This window comes from Acomys russatus, chromosome 18 (genome assembly GCF_903995435.1).
Source record: "Acomys russatus chromosome 18, mAcoRus1.1, whole genome shotgun sequence".
In the NCBI taxonomy this organism is placed as follows: domain Eukaryota; kingdom Metazoa; phylum Chordata; class Mammalia; order Rodentia; family Muridae; genus Acomys; species Acomys russatus.
In genome coordinates, this window is record NC_067154.1 from 5,267,474 (window position 1) to 5,289,737 (window position 22,264).

Here is a 22,264-nt window from a genome sequence, read left to right on the forward strand (position 1 = left end):
AGCCCCACTGTTATCTTCTTTAAGACAAACAGATTTACATTTAACATTTTAAATTATACATATAATTTAAATTTTAACATGACTTCGTCAGAGCAGCCAATGCCCACTGCATACTTCCTTTCTAGGGCCTGTCCTTTATTGGGCTCTCTATAAAATTGGATGAGAGCTGCCGCTAGCTCCTGGCAGTCCATCCTGGAGCAGTCCAACCAGTGTTCCGCTGGTTATAACTAACAGGTTTGCTATCGCTAATCTGGGCAAATTATATACACCTTTGCTGAGCCTAGTTATCCATCATGGAAGAGGAAATGGTAAAGGAAGTCAGAAGACATATCTCAGGCTTGGCTGGCTGGCTGACAGCATAAGATCAAAGGAGAAAGTAATATCCATGTGCTGGCCCTGATCTTTTTCCCTTGAGGCTGCTCAGTTTGGGGGGGGGGGGGTTAACTATGGAGCTGGTTCTGCTGCTGAGGCAGTGGGGCGGGGGCTCTCTGTTTGGGTATCTCATTTATTTCCTGTCTGGAAATTTCCAACAAGGTTAGACCTTGTGATGTCTGCCCTGCCTTTGTGTCCTTCCTTCACCAGACAACCCAGGCTGGACATTGTTATACAGGACATGCACGAAGCAGCTGCTGGTTTGGGATAAGATTCTTAGTAGAGAAACTATTTCTGGAGAAAATGGTAGGACTCCTGTTCCTGCTGTGCATGGTTACGATCAGAGAAGACGTGGGTCTAAGCTAATCGAAAGTCTTTTACTAGCCAACTGGCAACTACAATGGGTGTTTGGGATCTCATTGTAGCACTGAGCCTTTTTTGGGGGTGAGCTTTAAGCATGAGAGCCCTATCCTGGGTTGACATACTTCAGTTAACAAGAATACTTAGCCAGAAGTGGTACTGCAGAAGCAAAAAAGCCAAGGTTAGTACGTTTAGAGACTTCCCAGAACTATGGACTTTGATGGGTTAGGTATTTCTTTTCCTTTTGGCACATAGTGCTGCCTACGTGCTCAGTTTTCTGGCCTGAATGATCCTGCCATTATGGCGTCAGTTTGCTGAGGTCCAGGGGCCTGTTACAGCTACTCTGGGAATATCATTTGTGTGTTGGCTCACAGAACGCACATCTGATGTCAAAAATAATTTGTAAAAAGAAGCAACTTCACGTAGAGTGAGGTCATATAAACAGCAGATGAACAAAGCTTTCACAAGATTCAAACTGGCTTCTCTCAGCTTCTGACTGAATTGCTGTACCTGGCCTCAAAACGAATTCTGGCAACATGTTTTAATCTTTTCGTCTTCATCTGTATCTAGCTTGTTGTCTCTGCAACCTGTCTCTGTAAAAAAAAAAAAAAAAAAGTCCCCATAAAAAACTCTTGGTCAAAACCCCTCCTCTTTCTCCTTTTGCTGCTCATAAGTACCCTCTCTTTGCTGTCCTGTTCTCATGAGCGTTGGGTGCAGCCCTTCTGACTCATTCTGTCAAATCTTCCTCTGATTCATCACTTTGTCTGTCTCTAATCAGACATCACTTTCAAACATGGCTGCTTCCTCCTACAAACTGACTTACCTTCATCGTTTGGGATTAAAGGTGTGTACTAAGGTGTGTCTGTATTCCAGCTGGATTACATAGACCAAGAAGGTTTTTGGATGCGATCCCTTGCCAGAGCAGCCATGTTGCTAGATTGAAATTCCTCTACAGCTTGCACACCAAGATTTGATTTAAAAAAATATTTATTTATTATAGATAGTGTTCTGCCTGCACATACATTTGCACACCAAAAGGGGGCACCAGATTTCATTATAGATGGTTGTGAGCCAACATGTGGTTGCTGGGAATTGAACTCAGGACCTTTGGAAGAGCAGCCAGTGCTCTTAACCTCTGAGCCACCTCTCCAGCCCCAAAATTGATTTCTAATTAGGCTCCATTCGCATAACAAAAGGAGAGAACACAGGTTTACCACTAACCATTAGCCCTATCCCCATATCAAAGAACATGCCCCTGAGGAGTAGCTCAAGGGAGTAGCAAGGGTCACTTCCATCCTTAAGTCCCGTCATGAATTTCTCTGTGCTCTCATCAGGAAAAGCATAATTCTTCCAGGTAGACAAGAACAAAAAGAACACCAGTGTACTTAACACAAGTCCGTAAATCTGCCATCTGCCCAAGTGAGTGAGCAGACCTGCAGTCTCCTGCTTCTGCTTAAACTGTTCAAAGTGTAACCTGGGGCTGGGACCTGAGATTTATGGGGGACAGCCTATGGGAAATACATAAGCCTAAGAGTGTATGTAAGTTAGCAACATCTTCTATTCAGGACCAGCTCCTCTTTGAGCATTAGCCAGAGCCAGATGAGAACTATTATTAAAAAGCTTTTCCTTTATTAATCTTTCAGTGTGCAGTAATTTCTCCCTAGGTGGGCATATCAATTCTACAACACTCTTTTTTGCCCACTGAGCCATCTTGATGGTCCAGTTGAGTTAAAATTCTTCATTCTCATAGCCAGCATGAAAAATAAAGCTGGTCCCAGGGGCATCCCCTTTCCCTCCAGTGTCTGTCTGTTTCCTGCCTCTTATTCACAACTAGGGGAGACTAGCACAAGACTTGAGCTGTACTGGGTAAAGCCCCAGTTCTCATAGTGGTCAAGTGCTGGGGTTGTCGACAGTGCACAAATGACACTGACTTTGCTTTTGTCTGACAAAATCACGAAATGTTCCTCCTTGGTCTTAGAATAGTCTAGTCAGAAATGAGGTGGGTTTTTTGTTTGTTTGTTTTTGTTTTGTTTTGAGACAGAGTTTCTCTGTGTAGCATATGCTGTTCCAAACTCACTTTGTAGACCAGGCTGGCCTCCAACTGACAGGTATCTGATCCGCCTGCTTCTGCCTCCGGAGTGCTTAAATTAAAGGCATGTGCCACCACGCCCAGCAGAAGTGAGTATTTTTAAGTGGTTCATGCCTGATGGGAGAATCTTAGCATTTGGCTTGAGATCTAGACCAATTTCTAGTGTCACAGGCTATTCTACGTCCTTTCTCAAAAGCTTCAGCCATCTTTAGACTATAACTCAGACCTCCGCATTTATGCTGCGTGTATCACACTGCTCCCTCCACAGAAAGTACAAAATGCGATTAGACTGGATAAGAAAGAACATAAAGGACATGCTCTGCTCTAAATGAACAGTTCAGGACAAGCTACTGTCCCTTATTGGTAGCTGGCCCTTTAAGAGGCGAATAATCAACCTCTCCATCTCCTGAGTCAGGGCGTAATTGCTTTTTCTGTTGTCACTGGTGAACACTAGGCTGCAAGACAAAAACAAGATAACCAAATTTCCTCAGTATTATCCAGCACATGGAAAGCTCTTGATCCAGAGTTCAAAACCAGCCAAGGCTAGTTTCAAAGCCAGTCTCTGCTATGAGGTAAGACCCTGTGTCAAATCCAAACCAGACCAAAACTAAGTCTTGTTACTAATAAATTTGTATGTTGAACCCCATGTTATACACATATTTTAAAATGTATCTTAAAGAATTAACTACCAAATTGGCCCGAACCCAATTTGAATACTGCTCACGTGCATTAGGAACCCACAGGCAGAACCCGCAGGCCAAAGGCGTGGAGGCCGCGGAGCTCCATAGCCTCCGCTGTCACCAGAGCCCGCGCAGAATTCAAAAAGGAAGCCGAGCGGGCGGGCCCGGAAACGGAGGCACGCTAGTGGCCCCGGCTGGCGAGCCCCTCGGCTCGACTTCCGGCGGTGCGCGACATGGCCGCAAGCCGGGACCGCGGGGACTTGGCTGCCCGGCAGCTCGTGTTCCTACTTCCAGGTAAACGTGGGCCGAGAGCACTCGTGGTGGCGGCGGAGCGGGGCTTTTGTCCGGGCCAGCATCGGGTCCGTCAGGTCCTGGTGAGCGCGGGCAGGAATTCGGCGCTCCGCACTTTGCAGCGCATCCTGGTCACGTGTCACAGCACGGTGGGGCTCCAAACCCGGAAGCGTAGGCAGAGTTTGCGCGGGTTCCCTAGGGTTGTAACTGATGTAACCTGATGTCTGGGGTTCCAAGACGCCGCTGCCCTTGGGAGTTGCTGGGGGCAGTCAGTTACAGCTCAGCGTCTAGAATCTTACCTGTTCCAAACCATGCTTAGCCGCTCTGCTGCTCTGGAAAGGCCTGGGTGGCCAGGCGTGAGGGAAACTGGATGGGGTTAAGCCGAGCGTGGTTTAAAGCAATTCCAAGACATTACAGTCGAAATTGCAGAACCGGGCAGTTCAGTATCCCTGTAGATGGTGGGCAGCTATCGGGGCATGTGGGGGCATGGGGCAGCGGTCAGTGCCACATGAGGGGGGACCTATTAAATGGCCTGTGAAATAAATGTGGGTTAAGGATTGAAAGCCAGAAGCATCCTGCCATTTTACAGAGGATATAGATACATTTGATGTTACAATACGGGATAGAAAAGGAAAGCTCCATGGTCATTTTATTTTTGAGTTTTAACTCAGCAGACGCAAAGCATTTTTACAGCAAATATACCTCACCAGGGTACGGATACCCAGTCGTGTAGATTTTTTACAGTCTTGGCATAACAGCCTGACTTGGGCATCTTTGCACACATAGCTCTTCTCCTGCGTCAGATGTGTGCATTTTGAGTACGCAACTCGCCCAATTGAACACAGCGTGTTGCAGATCACAGTGTAGCTTTCCCGGTAGCAGCTCATATCTCGTCCCAGGTATTCTGCCATCGAGTTACCTTTTCCGGTTTGGACGCCTGTGCCTTTTGCATCTGTCTTCCTTCCCTCGGTGTCATATCTGCCAGGTCCACCCATGTTGTATGTACCATGGGTTGGTTGGTTTGGTTGGTTGGTTTTTTTTCCATTGCCTCTAGTTTGCTGTTTGTGTAGCAGTGCTATTTCTCTCTTGAGGGTGCATGAGGTTAGGTGTTTCTATTAGGAGTTACACTCCTGAGAGCACTTTTCTGAGGCTGCTGATGGACCTTGACATTCGTTTCCTTAGTGTCTCCACCCTGGAGTGGAAGCCGCTCTTAGGTGCTGGATGGTTTAGCTTTAGTCCTGCAAAACGCTCTTCTGAAGTGATGGACACTGATTGCTGCTCACTCCAGCTGCCCAGGAAGAGTTCCAGTTAAGGTATCCCCGCCCCGGCCCCCCCATTAAAAGTCTTTGGATGGTAAAGCAACTAGTGATAATTCAGGGTTCTGGTGATCCATCAGAGGGCTAGAGGATACCTTATTTTAATTGGGGGAGGGGGTCCTCCTTTCACCCTTCTGTTAGTTACATCAGCATAATTTGATTTTCAGAGTAGGAGCCTTAATCATCCTTTTGCCATCAAGTATGTCGAAACTTTGTAGATAGACACAGTAGCTGGTCAAAATTCGAGCTTTTTGTTTTGTTGGCTGTTTAATTAGCGTTAACTTCATTCTCAAAGTGTGTCATCTTCATATCAAACACAAAAGTGAAAAGAGTCACGTTTCGAGTGTATTTCACAAAGTGATAGGTGTAGTTGAGGTGTCCCCTCACCTGTTCACTCATTAGGCTGATAGCACAGTGTGGTCAGTGGCAGTGGTTAGGGGGTTCTGAAACCGGTAAAACTTGAGCTTCTGTTCTTCCAGATGGCCTTTAGTGCCACCTGCAGGCTCCAAGGGTGCAAACACCTTAGATAGCTGCCGTGCTGACTACCCTTAAATGTCAGGGCATCAGCTTCCTGGGAGTGAGACATCATCTGGGAATGCTCTGATTCAGTAGGTCCTGGCCTGAGACCCAGGAATGTCTTGTAAATTCCCAAGCTCTACTTCTGTGGTCTGGCTGGTCTGGACACCTCTTGCAACTGCTGCAGTGAGGACCAGCCCTGAGGAGCTGGTGTGTGGGTACCCATGACTGAGGTTCCACTCTTAAGACAGGCTGGATGTTCCGTAGTCACGAAGTGCGTGGCAGAATACAGGAAAAGGACCAGAGTCACGCTTCGTTGTTTCTAGCAGCAAGTGAAGTGTCTTTCCAGGTGGCTGTGGACTGAAGAGCAAGAGACTGTTTGCCCTTGGCTGAGTGTACAGTTAAGTTGGGCCCTTCATAAAGAAAGGAAAGATCATATAGAAGTTGACAAGGGTATTTGGCAGAAGTGGTGTCTATTGTTTGAGAGTTACATTGTTCTCAAAGTGAAAGAGGATTGTGTACTTTCAGGGCACAGCCACCTAACCTTGTGATGATACGCCCTCAACATTTAATTCATGCTCAGGTAGCCTGGCGTCCCTTTCAGAGGCAAGGTGGGGGGTCGCAGCACGGTGAATATGTCTTTGCATCTGGGATGAGCGCATCGCTTCTCTGATGTAGCTTGGGAATGCTGCACTGATTGCTGCTTAGTCACTCTAAGGCTGGTAGTATTTTAATTTTGGAACATGTTATAAGTTTCCATCCCTCTTTGCTGCTAAAAAAAAAAAAAAAGGCAAATGGCAAGTCATATTTTTAATACTTGTTTTCTTTAGTCAAGCCTTTGTACACTTGTCAGTTCTACTGAGCTGGGTCAGGTGTGAGAGTCAGTCAGGAACATGTCAGCTGACTGTAGAGTGGGCAGAAGACTGACTGTGGTCATTAGGGAGGACCGTTAACAGGACTCCTCCCTTCCCCCTCCCCCCCCCCCCCCCCCCCCGTGCAGGAAATGTCTACACTTTAGTGTTCTATGAGACAAAAAAGGAAGAGTTGAAATAATATAGAACTCATGTATCTGGGTCCACTTAGCTTGAGTAAAAATGTCCTTTATCAAGCCTCAGAGAGAAGAAGTACCCAGGCCAAATTGGGCTTTAGAGCATCTCAATTCTGTTGAGCTTCCTTTTGGTATGACATAGCTCCCAGAGGAAGCATCTTTGTTCATCATTTCCTTGGGTAACATCCGTATTGGCCAGCTCTTTTGGAGGCTAAAGCCTTTGGGGAATCCCACGTCTGCCATCCCAGTGGATCCGCTTCTGACGGTTGAGCACGTTCAGCCGCCAGTTGTGTGATCTTGTCCTCTTAGTAGTTGTTCCAAAAGACAGAGAACAAGTAACTACTTATGGCTCTCACAGATTTATCCCCCAAGGCAGAATTTAAAAATCCACATAAAGGAAAATAAGCTGTGGTCTTAAAATTTGAATAGCATCCTAGGAACAGCAAAGATTTGCCACACCTTAGAGCTGTATGGAGGACGTTAGGCAGCTGCTCGGTCAGTCCTGTCTGAAGTCTGCCTATATCGGAGTTGTTGGGTTTAATTTCTCCAGTATGGAGAGGACTGAAATCGCAGTTTAAAACATCGCCCTGCAGTAGCAGTTTCCTCACTATACCGTGACCCATATTTGACCAGCACTGTGAATGACTCTCGTCCAGAAGCAGCTGAGCAGAGTAGCTGCTCCTCCTGATCCAGTTGGGAGGTGTTTCATACGAGATTTTCAATAAAAGTCAAGTTTGACCTTTTAAGTACCAAAACTTTCTTTGGCCATTTTTTATTGAGCTTGTTCTAAAGCCGAAGAATGCATATTAGATTTACTGAGCATGTGTGCAAGATATCCTACCAAGTTCTGCACATCTCTTCAGTTTTACATGGATCATAAGACACACTGGTTCTCACTTAATGTATTCTAGAAAGGCTAATTGTCCTTTTAACTCTTTGGAAGTTGTAACTCAATTGTGTGTGTGTGTGTGTGTGTGTGTGTGTGTGTGTGTGTGTGTGTATACATACATACATACATACATACATACATACATACATGCATACATACAATTCCCTGTGCATTCCTGACTTTATCACAAGTTGATGGAAACAGACTAACTCTAAACTGAGTAATTATTTTGTGCTGTGGGCTTTTTTACATGCATGTTGGCCCGACAGACGCCAATGAATTGTCATACCCATTTTATAATTGAACAGCTGAGGCACAGGCAGATTCCCTTGTCTTGCTCAAGGTCACACTGTTCGGTAATGAGAGGGTCTGAGATTGGCAGTGGACCTTTACGAGTCCTGGTCCCGTGCTGATGTCGATGGAGAAATAGTTGAGACTCTCCACAGAGTCCCTTTTCTCATAATTTTCCACCACACTGAAGTGAGTCCTTTAGTGTAAATGTGGACTTTTACCTTTTTCTTAATTAATTTATATGTTTTCCATCTGTTCTGGATAAAAGTAAAAGAGAAGTTTAAGGGAAAACAAGGAGCTTCCAAGTCTGGTAGGCAAAGAGCCAGCCATGGGATGAACAAAAACTCTTGAAGTTTGGTAGAACCCTTCAATCCACAAGTAGTAATTTTCTCTGTAGACTGCTAGGTGAGACTAAGGGATGTGTGGGATATTACGGGATATTCATGACTGGCCTTTGAGGTGCAGTGTCTTAGTTAGGGTTTCCACCATGACCACAGCATCTCTTATGAAGGAAAACATTTAACTGGGACTGGCTTACAGTTTCAGAGGTTTAGTCCATTATCATCATGGCGGCACACGGGCAGACATGGTCCTGGAGAAGGAGCTGAGAGGTCGACATCTTAATCCACAGGCAGCACAAGGAGACTGTAAGCCACACTGGGCATAGCGTGAGCATAGGAGACCTCAAAGCCCAACCCCACAGCGACACACTTCCTCCAGCAAGTCCATACCTACACTGACAAGGCCACACCTCCTAATAGTGACACTCCCAAGCATTTAAACACGTGAGGTTAAAGGGGCCGTTCCTTCTCAAACAACTATGCAGTGAGAGCCGGCCTCTGAAGCCATGAGGAAGGCCTGGCTGAGACAGGAGCTTTCTCAGGTTCCCCCAGCTGAGTGTCCTTAGAAAGCTGGAAACTGTTCTCATCTCCCCAGTCTCCACCAAAACCCAGCAGCCTTGTAATTAAGGAGCACACCAGATGTGATCTGAAGCTAAAAAAAAAAAAAATTCCTACTGAGGAGCATTGTCCCTGTTTGACCTGTCTAGTGGCTTCCGCCCCCACTCCACCCCTCAGGACACTGTTGCTGTCTGACCTGACTTGGTGCTCCGAGTTTGCTCACTGGAGAAAGTCCCATTCCCTAGGGCATTTGTAAAAAACAAAGGCAAAGGCAGTGTTTAACATCTTAGCTTCTGAGAGGCTGTATGCACCCAAAAACAAAAACCTGGCCAAAACAGGGAACATGTAGAGAGCCACGTGTCTGTTTGGGGCTCTGGGGAACTCCGATTTGCTCATAGAGAGTGAGAAAGCATAGGCCCAGCCTCTCATCTCTTACTGATGCCCTGAGAAAGTAATACAGAAAAGTGAAAGCAGTAGTTTAAACGCTGGAGTGTGGAAGGCTTCCACCAACACACACACACACCGAGCCCCTTAGCAGAGACATACTGGATCCGAGTGCTGACCACTGAGGAGACTGAACAGAGCCATTCTGACTGGCTGTGGAGAAAACAGACTTCCCAGAGTTAGTCCAGGAAAGTCACTTCAGTGACTGGCAACAATTCCTAGGAGTTAGGGAGGGACGAGCGAGTGTCCAGAATTGCAGTGTTTATTATATTTTATATAACATATAATGCTGAGTTATTTTAAAAACACAAGATGCACACTTAACAGGAGAGTGTGGCCTGAGTGTGAGGAAAGTAGTAGATGAGACTGCCCTGGGGGAGGCTGAGGGCTGAGCTTATTCTACAAAGGTTTTCATCAGAACCTAGGAATTTATTCTAAGAACTAAAGCAAACTGTCTCAATAGTGAAAGCATAACTGAAACTGTACCAAGTAGAAATAGATGTATAAAAGAACACGCAGACAGCGCTTTGATAAGGGGCCAGACGATCAAGAGGCTCTCCCACCTTCCCCCAGACAAGACCCAACCAGCACTGTGCAGCAGTCAGACCTAACAGATAGGCCATGAAAGTTTTCTGTGTAGCCTTGGCTGCCCTAGGACTCACTCTGCAGACCAGGCTGGCCTCAAACTCACAGAGATCCTTGGCCTCTGCTTCCCAAGTGCTGGGGTTGAAGCTGTGGGCTGCCACTGCCCAGCACAGCAAGCATTTTAAATGATAGAAGATATACCAAATACAGCCTTCAGCAGTGGTGAAGTGAAAATGGAAGGCAGTGACAGAAGGACATTTGGACTTACAAATACTTGGAAATTAAACAACACAGCCTTGATGACCAGTGAATCACAGAAAAAAGTGTGAGGGAAACCAAGCAAATAAAACATGAAGACTTACAAAATACATGAGACAGTGCTTGGACCGTAAGATACAGAGCTACAGAGCTGCACAGTATGAAATTAATAAGGTAGAAAGACCTCGAGATCAGTAACCTTGCCTTCTCCCACAGGGACGTTCACTAGCCCCACAGCACAGCAGAAGGGAGGAAGCCAGCATGAGTACGGAAAAGAAAGAAAGACACAGGGAGGCACCAGAAAGATCAGCAAAGCTGAATTGGCTCCTTCTGAAAGATGGAAAGCATTCAGCAAATCTTTAGCCAGACTGGCCAAGGTGGGAAAAGGAAACTGAGTTTCTAAAGTCAGAAGTGAAAGAGAAAGATCGGACTAGACCACAGTAAACAGCTTAAAGAAGTAGCCTGGTTGTCATTGAAACAGCCTGGTTCCCAGTAGCTTCACTGGAGAATTCTATTAGACATTGAAAAATAAAACCAATCCTGCAAAGACTGTTCAAAAAATGGGAAAAGAAGACGGCATACTTCCTAACTCAGTCTGTGGGCTAGTATTACCCTGAAAAGCAGACAAAGACATTGCAGAAGTCAGTTTATAGTTTATGCACATAAATGCAAAAATCCTAAGCAACCAGCAAATAAAGTCCAGGAGAATTAAAATAAAAGGATTATGTATGAGCAAATGGGATTTATTCTGAGAGAAAAGGCAGAGTCAGACTGAGCTAGGTCCTGCTGGTAGAGTAAAAGCCAAATGCAGAGTCATCTCAGCTAACACCCTTTCATGGTGGAAGTCCTCGGCAGTTTAAGATTAGGGAACTGTCTCCATCTGAGAAAAAGCTACAAACAGTGTTGCGGCAACATATTTCATATGTGTGTGTGGTGGGGTGAAAGTATTTTGGGTAAATTGGGGTAAATAATGTCCATCATTAAAACTTAACCTGTGCTTAAGGTGGCTTCTGGGAACATTTAAGTTGCCTTTGGCACTTGCATTTATGTAATGCTCTTCTTTTCCTTTGGATAATGCAGTTCTGTACCAGGGCTGCCAGGCTGCAGGTGGGGTCCTTCACTGCCCTACTTGATGATAAAGAGGTGAGGGGCCAGAGGGATTGATGAGCAGGCATGGAGAAGTAGACAGGGAATAAGGGGTGTATTGGGGAAAGCTTCTGTGGGGACGCTTTTATTTGTAAGCTAGTCCCAGCCGGAAACAGCAGCATAAAATGATAGAACAAGAACAGCTGAGGAAGACGGTGGTTTAGGATGACATGGCTGTTTCTCATCCTGCTGTGCCTGCATGGAACCTGTCGATGAGAAGACATTTAGGGAAGGCCGTCGGGATGCTAAAGGGAGCCAAAGAGGCCGGATCCTGGTGGCATTTGTCACTGTGAACTTGTTGTTGTCTGGATTTTTGATTAGGCAAAAATTGTTGCGTAACTTTTTTCATATTTAGAGGGAGTATATTTAGTTTTGAAACTTCTGCAATATACAAAAGAACTTGATTTGTATATCGTCATCTAAGTTCTTAGGGAGCACAGCAGTTAGCACCTCTCAGTTCTTAGGGAGCACAGCAGTTAGCATCTCTCAGTTCTTAGGGAGCACAGCAGTTAGCATCTCTCAGTTCTTAGGGAGCACAGCAGTTAGCACCTCTCAGTTCTTAGGGAGCACAGCAGTTAGCACCTCTCAATTCTTAGGGAGCACAGCAGTTAGCATCTCTCAGTTCTTAGGGAGCACAGCAGTTAGCATCTCTCAGTTCTTAGGGAGCACAGCAGTTAGCACCTCTCAGTTCTTAGGGAGCACAGCAGTTAGCACCTCTCAGTTCTTAGGGAGCACAGCAGTTAGCATCTCTCAGTTCTTAGGGAGCACAGCAGTTAGCATCTCTCAGTTCTTAGGGAGCACAGCAGTTAGCATCTCTCAGTTCTTAGGGAGCACAGCAGTTAGCACCTCTCAGTTCTTAGGGAGCACAGCAGTTAGCACCTCTCAGTTCTTAGGGAGCACAGCAGTTAGCATCTCTCAGTTCTTAGGGAGCACAGCAGTTAGCATCTCTCAGTTCTTAGGGAGCACAGCAGTTAGCACCTCTCAGTTCTTAGGGAGCACAGCAGTTAGCACCTCTCAGTTCTTAGGGAGCACAGCAGTTAGCATCTCTCAGTTCTTAGGGAACACAGCAGTTAGCATCTCTCGGATGGATTGCTTGTCTCTTCTTTTTTGATCATTCTCTGGTTGCTGTGGAGAAGCTTTTGTGTGATGTAATCCCACCTGTTATCTTGGCCTTTGTTGTTTATACTTTTGGAATTAGATCCCAGAAAAGCCTTTGATCAGACGAAAAGAAAGACACTTTCTCCTGGTAACTTCACAGTTGAGCATTTTGACCCACTTGGAGTTGATTTCATCTCGACTCAGTCCAGCAGCTAGCTGTTTTGTGAGGGAATAGGATTTCCGTGCTACCAGGACAGCTTCAGGCTGTCTGCCTTGGTGTGTCACAGAGAACGTTGGCATTTTAAGCATGGCACACTGCTTATTTGGTTGTGCTCCGTAGCTGCAGATGTCCTCACAGCCTGGTGCTATGGGCTGTTGACAACCTTCTCGCTGCTCTGCGTTGAAAACACTGATACTTTGGGGGAGTTTCTAGAAATTTTTTTTTTTTAACTTGGCATTTCAATTTTTAATTATTTGGGGCTCTGGAGGAGTGGGGAAGCTGTTAGAGAAGCACTCAGCACAGTTTTCTCATGATGAAAGGAGGTAGTCAAACTAATTCAAGTCCTGGTTGAAGGGTCTGCCATTGTGGGGAGGTATGAGGAAGCTGTGAGCTGAAGGCTGTCCTCTTTCCTGTGCCTGGAGACACACGGAGAGGGGTAGAACTTGCTAGGCAAGAAACATGGGGGCGGCAGTTAACTTACTTTGGTATTTTAGAAAGTTCTAACAGGACCAAACTTTCTAATTTACATTTTAGTCTAGATGTGTCCTTCCAGAAGGAGTCTACTGAACCTGCAGCTCTCTGTAGCATTCCCCACAGACTCAGGAGCTGGGGGACAGGTTAGCAGCTGTCGGCGTGAGGTACCCACAGGGCCTCGTCTGTGTGTGCCGTGCGTGCTCTGCAGCTTGTGCTTGGGGAAGCACTGGCAGTGCCGTGCCTTCTTAATTAAGGTTATGAGAGCTTCCTGGTGAAGTCGTAGCTTGCGCCTCTCTTTACTCCCATTCGTTCCTTTTGTGTCTGTGTGTCTATGTGTGGTTCCTGTGGGCAGCGTGTAGCTTTAAGTTGGTCGGGTTTCTGCTTATCGTTGGGATGTTCAGACGTTGACATGTGCATGTGATTACTGATGCAGCTGGAGTTGGCTCTGCTGGCCTGCTGTTTCCTGTTTATCATGTGGATCCTCGTGCCCTGTGTGTCTATTTTGCCCTTTTTCTTTTTGGCTAAATGGACGTTTAACCAAATGGGATTCAGCTTTATCTCCTTTGTCTTATTCATGACAGTTTTTTGTGTTTCATAAGTTTAGTGACTGCCATAGAGGTTCTTGTACACATATTTAATAGGTCATATCTACCTCCAAATGCTGTTTATCACTTCGCATATGGCACAAGAAACTCAAAAGTACCCTTACATTTCTTCTCTTTTGGATTTAAGCTGTTGTCATAACTGTTTTGTGTACATATGATGTAAACACTCCTCTGAGTTATTTTAACCTAAGCAGTCAGTAGTCCTTAAAGAGATGAAAATAATAAGAACAACTCCTCCTGTTATTAGCGACCCATTCTCCTGTTCAGCTTCCTGCGTCTGGTGTCACGATCCTTTTCCTGAAGGGTCTCCCTTAGCGGTCCTTGTGATAAGCAGATGCTACTGATAACTTCTTTCAGCTCTTGTATGTCTGAAGTTTTATTTTCCACTCTCTTTTTCCAAGGGTATGGTGTTTGACTTCATGGATGTTTCTGGATTGTCTTCTGGCTTGCATTGTTTTCACATGCTTAGGCAGCACCCTTCGTCTTGCCTCTGATACTGAGTCTTTAAATTCATTTCTCTTCTGCCATTACTTATGTCTGTCAAGTTTTTCTTCTCTAGCGTTTTAGTTTAGATCATTTAAATCTTCTGTCCCTTTAAGTTTTTATGCATGAGCTGTTTCTGAGCCATTTCCTTCAATTTTAATGCTCCATGTAATGCCAATCTCTTTTGCAACAATTGACCTTTTTTCCTACTTGTCATCATTGGCCACACTTGTCCATATATTTGAATATCTAGTCATGTTTGATTAAATACTAGACATGAATTTACCTTTTTAGATGATGAGTATTTTTGTATTCGCAAATATTTTTGGACTTCGAAAATTAAGTTACTTGGCAAGAAGAGTCTGGTCTTTTAGCTGTTGCTTTTTAATTAGTGTGGCAAGATCTTAGCAGCAGCACCCTACCACAAGATCTAGTGTGACAATGTCATGGGTAATTACTGCCTCCTTCCAAAACAGTACCTGTTTAGTGCTCTACCTAATGCCCTGGAATCATGAAAAATGGGTAAAATGAGTGTGAGTTGTGTCCTGCTTCTCACGGAGAGTCTCTCATGTGCGCGTGAAAGTGAAGAGCAGTTCCCTGATGAACACTAGAAGCCCCGCTGCACACACATGGGATCGCATTGTTGCCAGCCTTCTTCAGTGTGGACTCCACCACCCTCTTGTCTTGGGAGCTCTCTGCTCTGTCACATCAGCTCTAAAACGGCCAGGCTTTGCCTCGCTCCTCTGCACCAGGCCCTGGAAACCCTCTCAAGGAAATAAGGCAGGGCAGTGAGCCCACCGTTCTGCACGGCTGCTGCTGAGTGTCTTTAGAACAGCGGTGTCATGCTTTGTATGGAAGGCTGTTGTTGAGTTCCCCGTTACTCTATCTTAATTAAAAGTGGAAATCTTAAAAGGAGATCCTCTTGGTTATGGATTCTGTATACTGTTAGTTCAAGGAAAGGTTGTGTTCTGTTTATGCCTAAGCCAATTTTTCAACCTGCTTACAATATCTGTGTGCATGTGGAATGGACAGAGCAAAGAGAATAAGCTCAGTTCCTCACCAAGACCTTCCTGGGTGCTCTTGTGTAGATGGGCTGTGCTCTTGACCACCGTCCTGGGTGCTCTTGTGTAGACGGGCTGTGCTCTTGACCATCTTCCTGGGTGCTCTTGTGTAGACAGGCTGTGTTCTTGACCACCTTCCTGGGTGCTCTTGTGTAGACGGGCTGTGCTCTTGCCCATCTTCCTGGGTGCTCTTGTGTAGACAGGCTGTGCTCTTGACCACCTTCCTGGGTGCTCTTATGTAGATGGGCTGTGCCCCTTGGCTGCCTAGAGTCCCTGGATCCTTTGGCATCTGTGTGAATTTTGACTGTGCTGCTCTGTCTATTGAAGGTATCATCTTGGTTTCCATTTTTAAATCTATGTAATTAAAACTTTGACAGATACTGTAGAGGAAACAGCACAGAAACTTGTCTTCTGCAGATTAAATCCATTATAATTAAAGTCTTGAGGTGCTGATACTAAGTCAGACACAGATAAGTGGATCAAAATATACTGTCTACAGACAGACCACACATATATTTAAAATGGTTAGGGTAAAGATTTTTATGGTGGGCTCACTCTGTGGGTTTTGGTACAGATGTCCAACCCATTAAAAGTTAAAATTAGATTTCTTTCTCATATCTTGTACCCAGGGTTCTGAATTGCCTAAATATAAATTTAAAGTATCCATAGAAAATATAGGAAATATACATACTTTTGAGGAAGAAGACTTTCTAGACTAACACAAAAGATACAAGCATAATGGAAAATAGGATTACACAAAGATTTTATGTCTTCAATATGGCAAAAGATAAGTATAAACAAATAGAGCTAAGATATAGCCTTTTTTGTATAAAGGCTATATATAAAATAGTTTTAAAAAAAAAGATGACAACTTCATTGAGAAAATGAGCAAGGGATATGATTAACGAATTGGTGTCAGAAGTGAAAAATAGAGGTGTCTACTATATATTTTTAAATGACTGTCATAATAACAGCTGTGATTTATTTTGTATTTCTGTTCGATTATGGTAAGTGCTTTTGACTACTTAAAGTTTTTAAAAAATATATATTGTCATCACCATCTTGTAAGAGGAGATTGGGACTGGAGAGAAGAGCGATGGCCAAGGTGACAAAGCGTCCAGCATCTGACTCTAGAGCCTGCCTCATCCCTTCCCTTAGAGGAACCTTAAGCCTGCGTCAGAATTCACTGTAGTTTACACTGAAAATAGTTGTTTACCAAGGGCCACACAGCTCATAAATTGATAAAGTTTTTAAAAAGTGGAAAAAAGGAAACCAGGGTAAAATGAGGGCACAGCAGGGAGAACGTCTTCACACGTCTCAGGCTCACCATTCCTTTGCAGAATATTTAAAAGATGCCTCCAAGAAGACGAAGAGTGGCCTCCTGTTTGTAAGACTGGTCAGCCCGCGCACAGGTGGGTCTCGCTTCCCTCCGGTCCTCTCATCCAGCGCTGAGTGTTCCCTGCCTGGTGCGAAGTGTGTGGAGTCCTTGCCTCCCTGTATGTCATCTTAAATTAACTTCAAAGTTCAGACGGCATCCTGCAGTGAAAAACCAAGCTGATTACTTTTCCAAGATAAATCATGCTAAACACTGCAAAGAATCTTTTTCTTTCTAGTTTTCATCCACAGAATGTTGAATCGTTAGACATGTTGGCAGCATAGAAAAGTCACATGTTTGAGTTCTTTCTGGAATCGGATTGATTTTTCTTTGGCGTTTTTATGCCAACTTTTCTTAGAGTGCTTGCCCAACACTAGCCAGTGTTTATATTCACTTTGTGTTGTACAATAAAATAAACAGAGCGAAGACACAGAAGGCTACCTTTGACATGCCTCGATTTTACAGAAGGCTACCTTTGACATGCCTCGATTTTACAGAAGGCTACCTTTGACATGCCTCGGTTTTACAGAAGGCTACCTTTGACATGCCTCGGTTTTACAGAAGGCTACCTTTGACATGCCTCAGTTTTACAGAAGGCTACCTTTGACATGCCACGATTTTGGTTCGTTTTGTTTTTTATCTGTTCTTTCTTTCACGCTGACCAAAAAGGATATTAAAATCATTGTTTTTATTAAAATCATTGTTTTTAATAAAATCTTTTATTAAAATCATTGTTTTCTGGAGAGCTTTATGTTTTATTGAGAGGTAAGTGCATTTTAATTTTTAATTTATTTTTATTTAGGTTTTTTGAGACAGGGTTTCTCTGTGTATCCTTGGCTGTCCTGGAGTTGCTTTGTATACCAGGCTGGCCTCAAACTCACAGAGAGTCGCCTGCCTCTGCCTCCCGAGTGCTGGGATTAAAGGCATGCGCCACTACATTTTCAGTTTTATTTTCTACTTTCAAGGCAAAACAATTACAGCGCACTCAGCCTTGTGCTGACACTGGATTTCCCTCCTCAGAATTTATAAAGCTCTGAGAAGACACCTGATGCCTCGAAGTCATGGCTCTCCTGGTGACTGTAACTGCACAGCAGATGAGGGAAACTCGTGGGTAGTGTGCTTTGTTGGAAAGATGGGTAAAGCAGACAACGAGAGAGTAGAACAGAGTAGAACAAAAGCAACCGCCTCCCCTTTCCTCTAGTCCTGTCCTCAAAGTGAAATTGAAAGTTGATCTGGGGCAGAAACAGCCAGAGCAGGGAGGAGGGGTCCAGGAGATGCTGTGGGCAGCCTGTTCTGCAGCACTTAGCCAGAGAAGAAAGCCTGCCTCTGCAGCTCCACGTCCATTTAGATGTTCACAGACAGGAGCATGCGTGTTTTATTTTCACTATTGGCCAAGGAAAAGTAAGAGCTAAGTTGAACACTTATGTGCCCTTCTGAGGTAGCTCAGCGTGGCTCTGCACATACAGATGAGTACGCAGAGGCACACTCAGGGTCATGTAGCTTCCCCATGTCACACTCAGCGTGTGGTCCCAGTGATTGCTCTGTGGTCAGGAAAAGATTTTAGGAGTTAAGGGGTAAACATCAGATATGCATCCCTTTTGTCCCCCTCCCCGCACCACACAGGCCATGGTGCTGAAGACGGACCCTGACCCTGAGTTAGGGGTAAAAACCCTAACTCAGATATGTACAGGCCTCACCCCTCCTGCCCCCACAAGTCTGAACCCCAGACCTGGCACATGCTGGGCAAATGCTCTACTGCCGACTGAGTTGACTCCTCTCCCTGCCCCACTTTTAATTCTATCCAGTTGGTTGAGGCTTGAAGAGTGTCCTTCCCTTTCTCAGTAGAGTGGCTGGTGACGACTGAGGCCTTGGTTCTTGTCTTTGCCCCTGAGACTAGCGAGCTGCATGCTGGCAGAGGGACAGACGCCGCACTAGCTCGCACATCTGTCTGAACCATTAGGACTCGGTAGGCAGGAGGCTGTGTAACAGACAAGGCGAGTGACCATTCATTCGCTCTCATGGCTTGAGCTCACTGAGCTGAGCTGAGTGTCTGTGCCTAAAATCCATCAGCTTTCCCGGGGTCTCCATGTCTAGGTTCCCCATAGGAGCATTCCTCAGAGCTGTTGGACAGACTTCCGAGGGACACGAATGTGAGAAAAGTGACTTAACACTGAGCCCACCTGTGTTACAGGGGAAGGAGCCATTTACTTACTCGACATGTGTCTGCAGCAGCTGTTTGAAATAAAAGTTTTCAAGGAAAAGCACCATTCTTGGTTTATAAATCAGTCAGTTCAATCAGGTAAGTGACAAATTGTGTGCACATGCATGCGTGCGTGCTTGTGTGTGCATGTGTGTGTGTGTGTGTGTGTGTCTGTGTGTGTCTGTGTGTATATGTGTGTGTGTATGTCTGTGTGTATGTGTGTGTATATGTGTGTGTGTATATGTGTGTGTGTCTGTGTGTATATGTGTATGTATGTGTGTATGTGTGTGTATGTGTGTGTGTGTGTATGTGTGTGTGTATATGTGTATGTGTGTGTATGTATGTGTGTATGTGTATGTGTGTGTGCATGTGTGTATGTGTGTGTGTATATGTGTATGTGTGTGTGTATGTGTGTATATGTGTGTGTATGTGTGTGTATATATGTGTGTATGTGTGTGTGTGTGTGTGTGTGTGTGTGTGTGAGATTCTGTCCCCATCATTAGCTAAACACACACTCCTTATTGTGTGTGGGTCTGTGGGTCTACTACCCTCTTGCCTTTGGAGTGTGTGTAAGTGGGGAGCCTTCCTGGGCATCAGAAAGGGTTTGGATCAAGTGAAGCAAAGTCAGGTTGTCACATGTTAAACTGATGATTCTGATTTGTCTCCTAAGACACCAACACATCCTCTGGCAAGTTAGATGGCCCGGGTGCCCTGGAGTGCAGGTTGAGTTGATTAGAAACACTTCCTTTAGAGGAACCTTTAACATACTATTTCCTTGAGGAAACCTATACAGTTTCTAAAACATACTGGAATGTAACGAGTTTTTAAAAGATGGTTTCTCACCTAAGTTACAGTTCCCTTTAGGCAGCTGTCTTCTCACTGTGTGGCTGTCCACTCCTCAGAAGAGAGGTCTGTAGTTCACAGTTTGGAGGTTTCAGTCCACAGTTCCTTGGGCAGGTTGGTTCTGAGGTAGCACATCATGGTGGCACCACGTGGCAGAACCACTCACTTCATGGCCAAGAACCAGAGAGAGAACAAGGAAGAGGCCTCATGGTCCTCCCTCTCCAGGGGGTCTGATGCCCTCTCGGACCTCCGTGGGCACCTGTATCCAAGTGCACATGAGCACGCACATGCACATGTACACATGCGTACACACACACAAAGAATAAATCTTTTCTTTTTTAACGAAATGTTGTTTATATATAGCTGAGGAGGTAGAAAGTACACTGTGCCCTTCTGTTGTTGTAGCTGTGCCTACTCATTAGAGCCTGAATAGTCTGGCTCATAGACCACTCTTTTTCATAGTTTCGTTGTGTTTTAAATATATTCCTTAAAAAAACAAAACAAGCAACACTCGTGGCTCCCAGGATATTGATCCTCAGCTCAGAAATGTGTTCCTAGTTCCTGCCGGTGGTGGAGCATCATCTAACATGAGCTCAGAGCTTCTGACTGGGTTTGCTGACCTGCTTTTCAGAGTGGTCAGACAGTGTCATAACTCACCTCCTTAATTATTTGCTTGCTACACACACTGACACAATTTAGGTTAGGAGTTCTTACATGTGTAGCTAGGTTGTTCTGCCAAATATTAAAGATAAGCACATCTCTTTCCTAAAACCAAAATTAAAAGGTTAGGTAGAGGCAAGAGAACTGCTTTCAGTTGCCTTAATGACTGTACCTTTCCTGGTTCAAGTGTGTGGAGAGGAGGGCTCTGGGTCTGGGAGAGGAAGAGGCAGAACTGTGTGGAGGGCAGAGTTTTCACTTGACTGCTCACTTGGCTTTGTCTTCTGAGCCAGGGCATCATCTGGGGTGGTGGACTGCACAGGGAATCTTACTCACCATCTGCAGTCCTCAGCCTCAGGCCACAGTGGAAGCTCTGCCCTAGAGCATGCTGGGCTGGAATTCCCAGGGCTTTACCCTTGCGCATGGGGTGGGGTGGGTCTGTAGTTTCACAAACTGGCTGACCTGGCTTCCTGAGCTCTCTGGCTCACAGTGGTCCTCGCTTTCCCACACCTGTACTTTCTCCTGTGAGGCCAATAGAAAATGATTCCAGAGTTGAAATGAAAAGTCAGAGGTCGCTTCCAACATTTTAGTTCTCTTCACTCAGGAGTTTGAAGCCATTTAAAATAAAAGCTCATCGTGTGTGTGCCTTTTGAGAGTCTAGACTGAAGAAGGTGGTCTAAAGGCAGTTGGAATCTCACTGTAGGAAAGGAGAACATTTAAACCAAGGTATTTCTTCACACCTGAGTTCACACATGAGTTCACACCCGAGTTCACACATGAGTTCTCCTGGTGGGACGCACAAGCTGCTGCACGAGCTGTCAAATGGGCAGATGTCATAGGCATGTGCAGAAGAGTTTCTAAGTGTGAGGTTTCACATGCAGCTCAACCTGAGGAGTGAAATAAGCAAGTGGTCCATGTAAGGCTACACCCCTCCCTCTTTATTCTTTTTCATCTGCAGAGGGCCTTCTCCACTTTGCAACACCCATGGATCCTCTATTTCTGCTCCTTCACTACCTCATAAAGGCTGGCAAAGAGGTGAGTTTCCCACGTGGGGCATTTGCAGGGAGGGGCAGAAGACACCGCTTCTCCTTTCCACGGTGAGCTTCAGTCATTAGTGGACTGTGCCCCATGTGTACCAGTGAGGGTCAGAGCACCCTGCCCTGCCCTGAGAGGCAGCGCCTCAATGGTGATCTGGCTTGACACTAGGTTACTGTGCCCTCAGCAGCCTAGCTTGCCACTCTGTGCCCTCAGTGGTAGCCAAGCATAGCAATGAGAACTTATCACGAAGTGCCTGCATGTGAATGTTAAGAATTTAGCCGGGAAGGAAAGTGTGAGTGGCTGAGGAGCAGGTAAACTGGGGTGTGCCTCGTAAATGCTGACTAGTGGGGAAGCTATGTGTAGTTGGGACTTGAGCATCCCAGAGCAAAAGTGCTTGTTTCTCTCCACACTCGGTCTTTCCAGGCTTCCTTGGTGATGTCTGTGCCTCGAGGTACAACAGCAGTTACTGGATATGCTCTCAGGGCTATGATGATTCTGCAGGTTTAAGGAAAATTCATTGCTTTTACTACTTAAGCAAGGATATTGCTTTTTTTGTTGCTTTGGTTGATTGATTTTTTGGTGTGTGTGTGTGTCTGTGTGTGTATGCGTGCATGTGTGTGCTTAAATAGATACTGTTTATGTGCAGGCGTGAGTAACTGCACTTATGTACAGCATATGTGCCTGGTACTCATGGAGGCCAGAAGAGAGCATCATAGCTCTGGGAGCTACAGGCAACTGTGAGCTGCCACGTAGATTCTGGGAACGGAACCCAGGTCCTCTGCAAGATCAGCAAATATTCTTGACCTCTGAGCCATCCCTCTAGCCTCAGAGATGGGATGGCTATGTTAAGTGAAACTTGCAATTTAAAAACTGCAAGAGTACAGTGCCGACTGGGGCGCCATGGTGTCACTCTTGCACTCCACCTAAGGAGCCCAGTGTTGCCTAACATGGTTTCAGTTACCAGCACCATGTCAACCTGGTGACAATGCAGACAGCCTCTTAGAATTATTGTGAATATAGATTTGA

General features: G+C 45.3%; 1 protein-coding gene across 1 annotated transcript in view; it reads left to right on the forward strand.

Moving 5' to 3' along the window:
- The first annotated feature begins 3,705 nt into the window (after positions 1-3,705).
- Rnaseh2b (ribonuclease H2 subunit B) overlaps positions 3,706-22,264 on the forward strand; it is a 39,916-nt gene continuing 21,357 nt past the window's right edge. The window contains exons 1-4 of the mRNA XM_051160669.1: positions 3,706-3,795; positions 16,466-16,537; positions 18,692-18,799; positions 21,159-21,235. Of these exons, the coding sequence (XP_051016626.1) occupies positions 3,735-3,795; positions 16,466-16,537; positions 18,692-18,799; positions 21,159-21,235 (318 nt within the window). The 5' untranslated portion in view covers positions 3,706-3,734. The remainder of the gene's footprint in view (positions 3,796-16,465; positions 16,538-18,691; positions 18,800-21,158; positions 21,236-22,264) is intronic.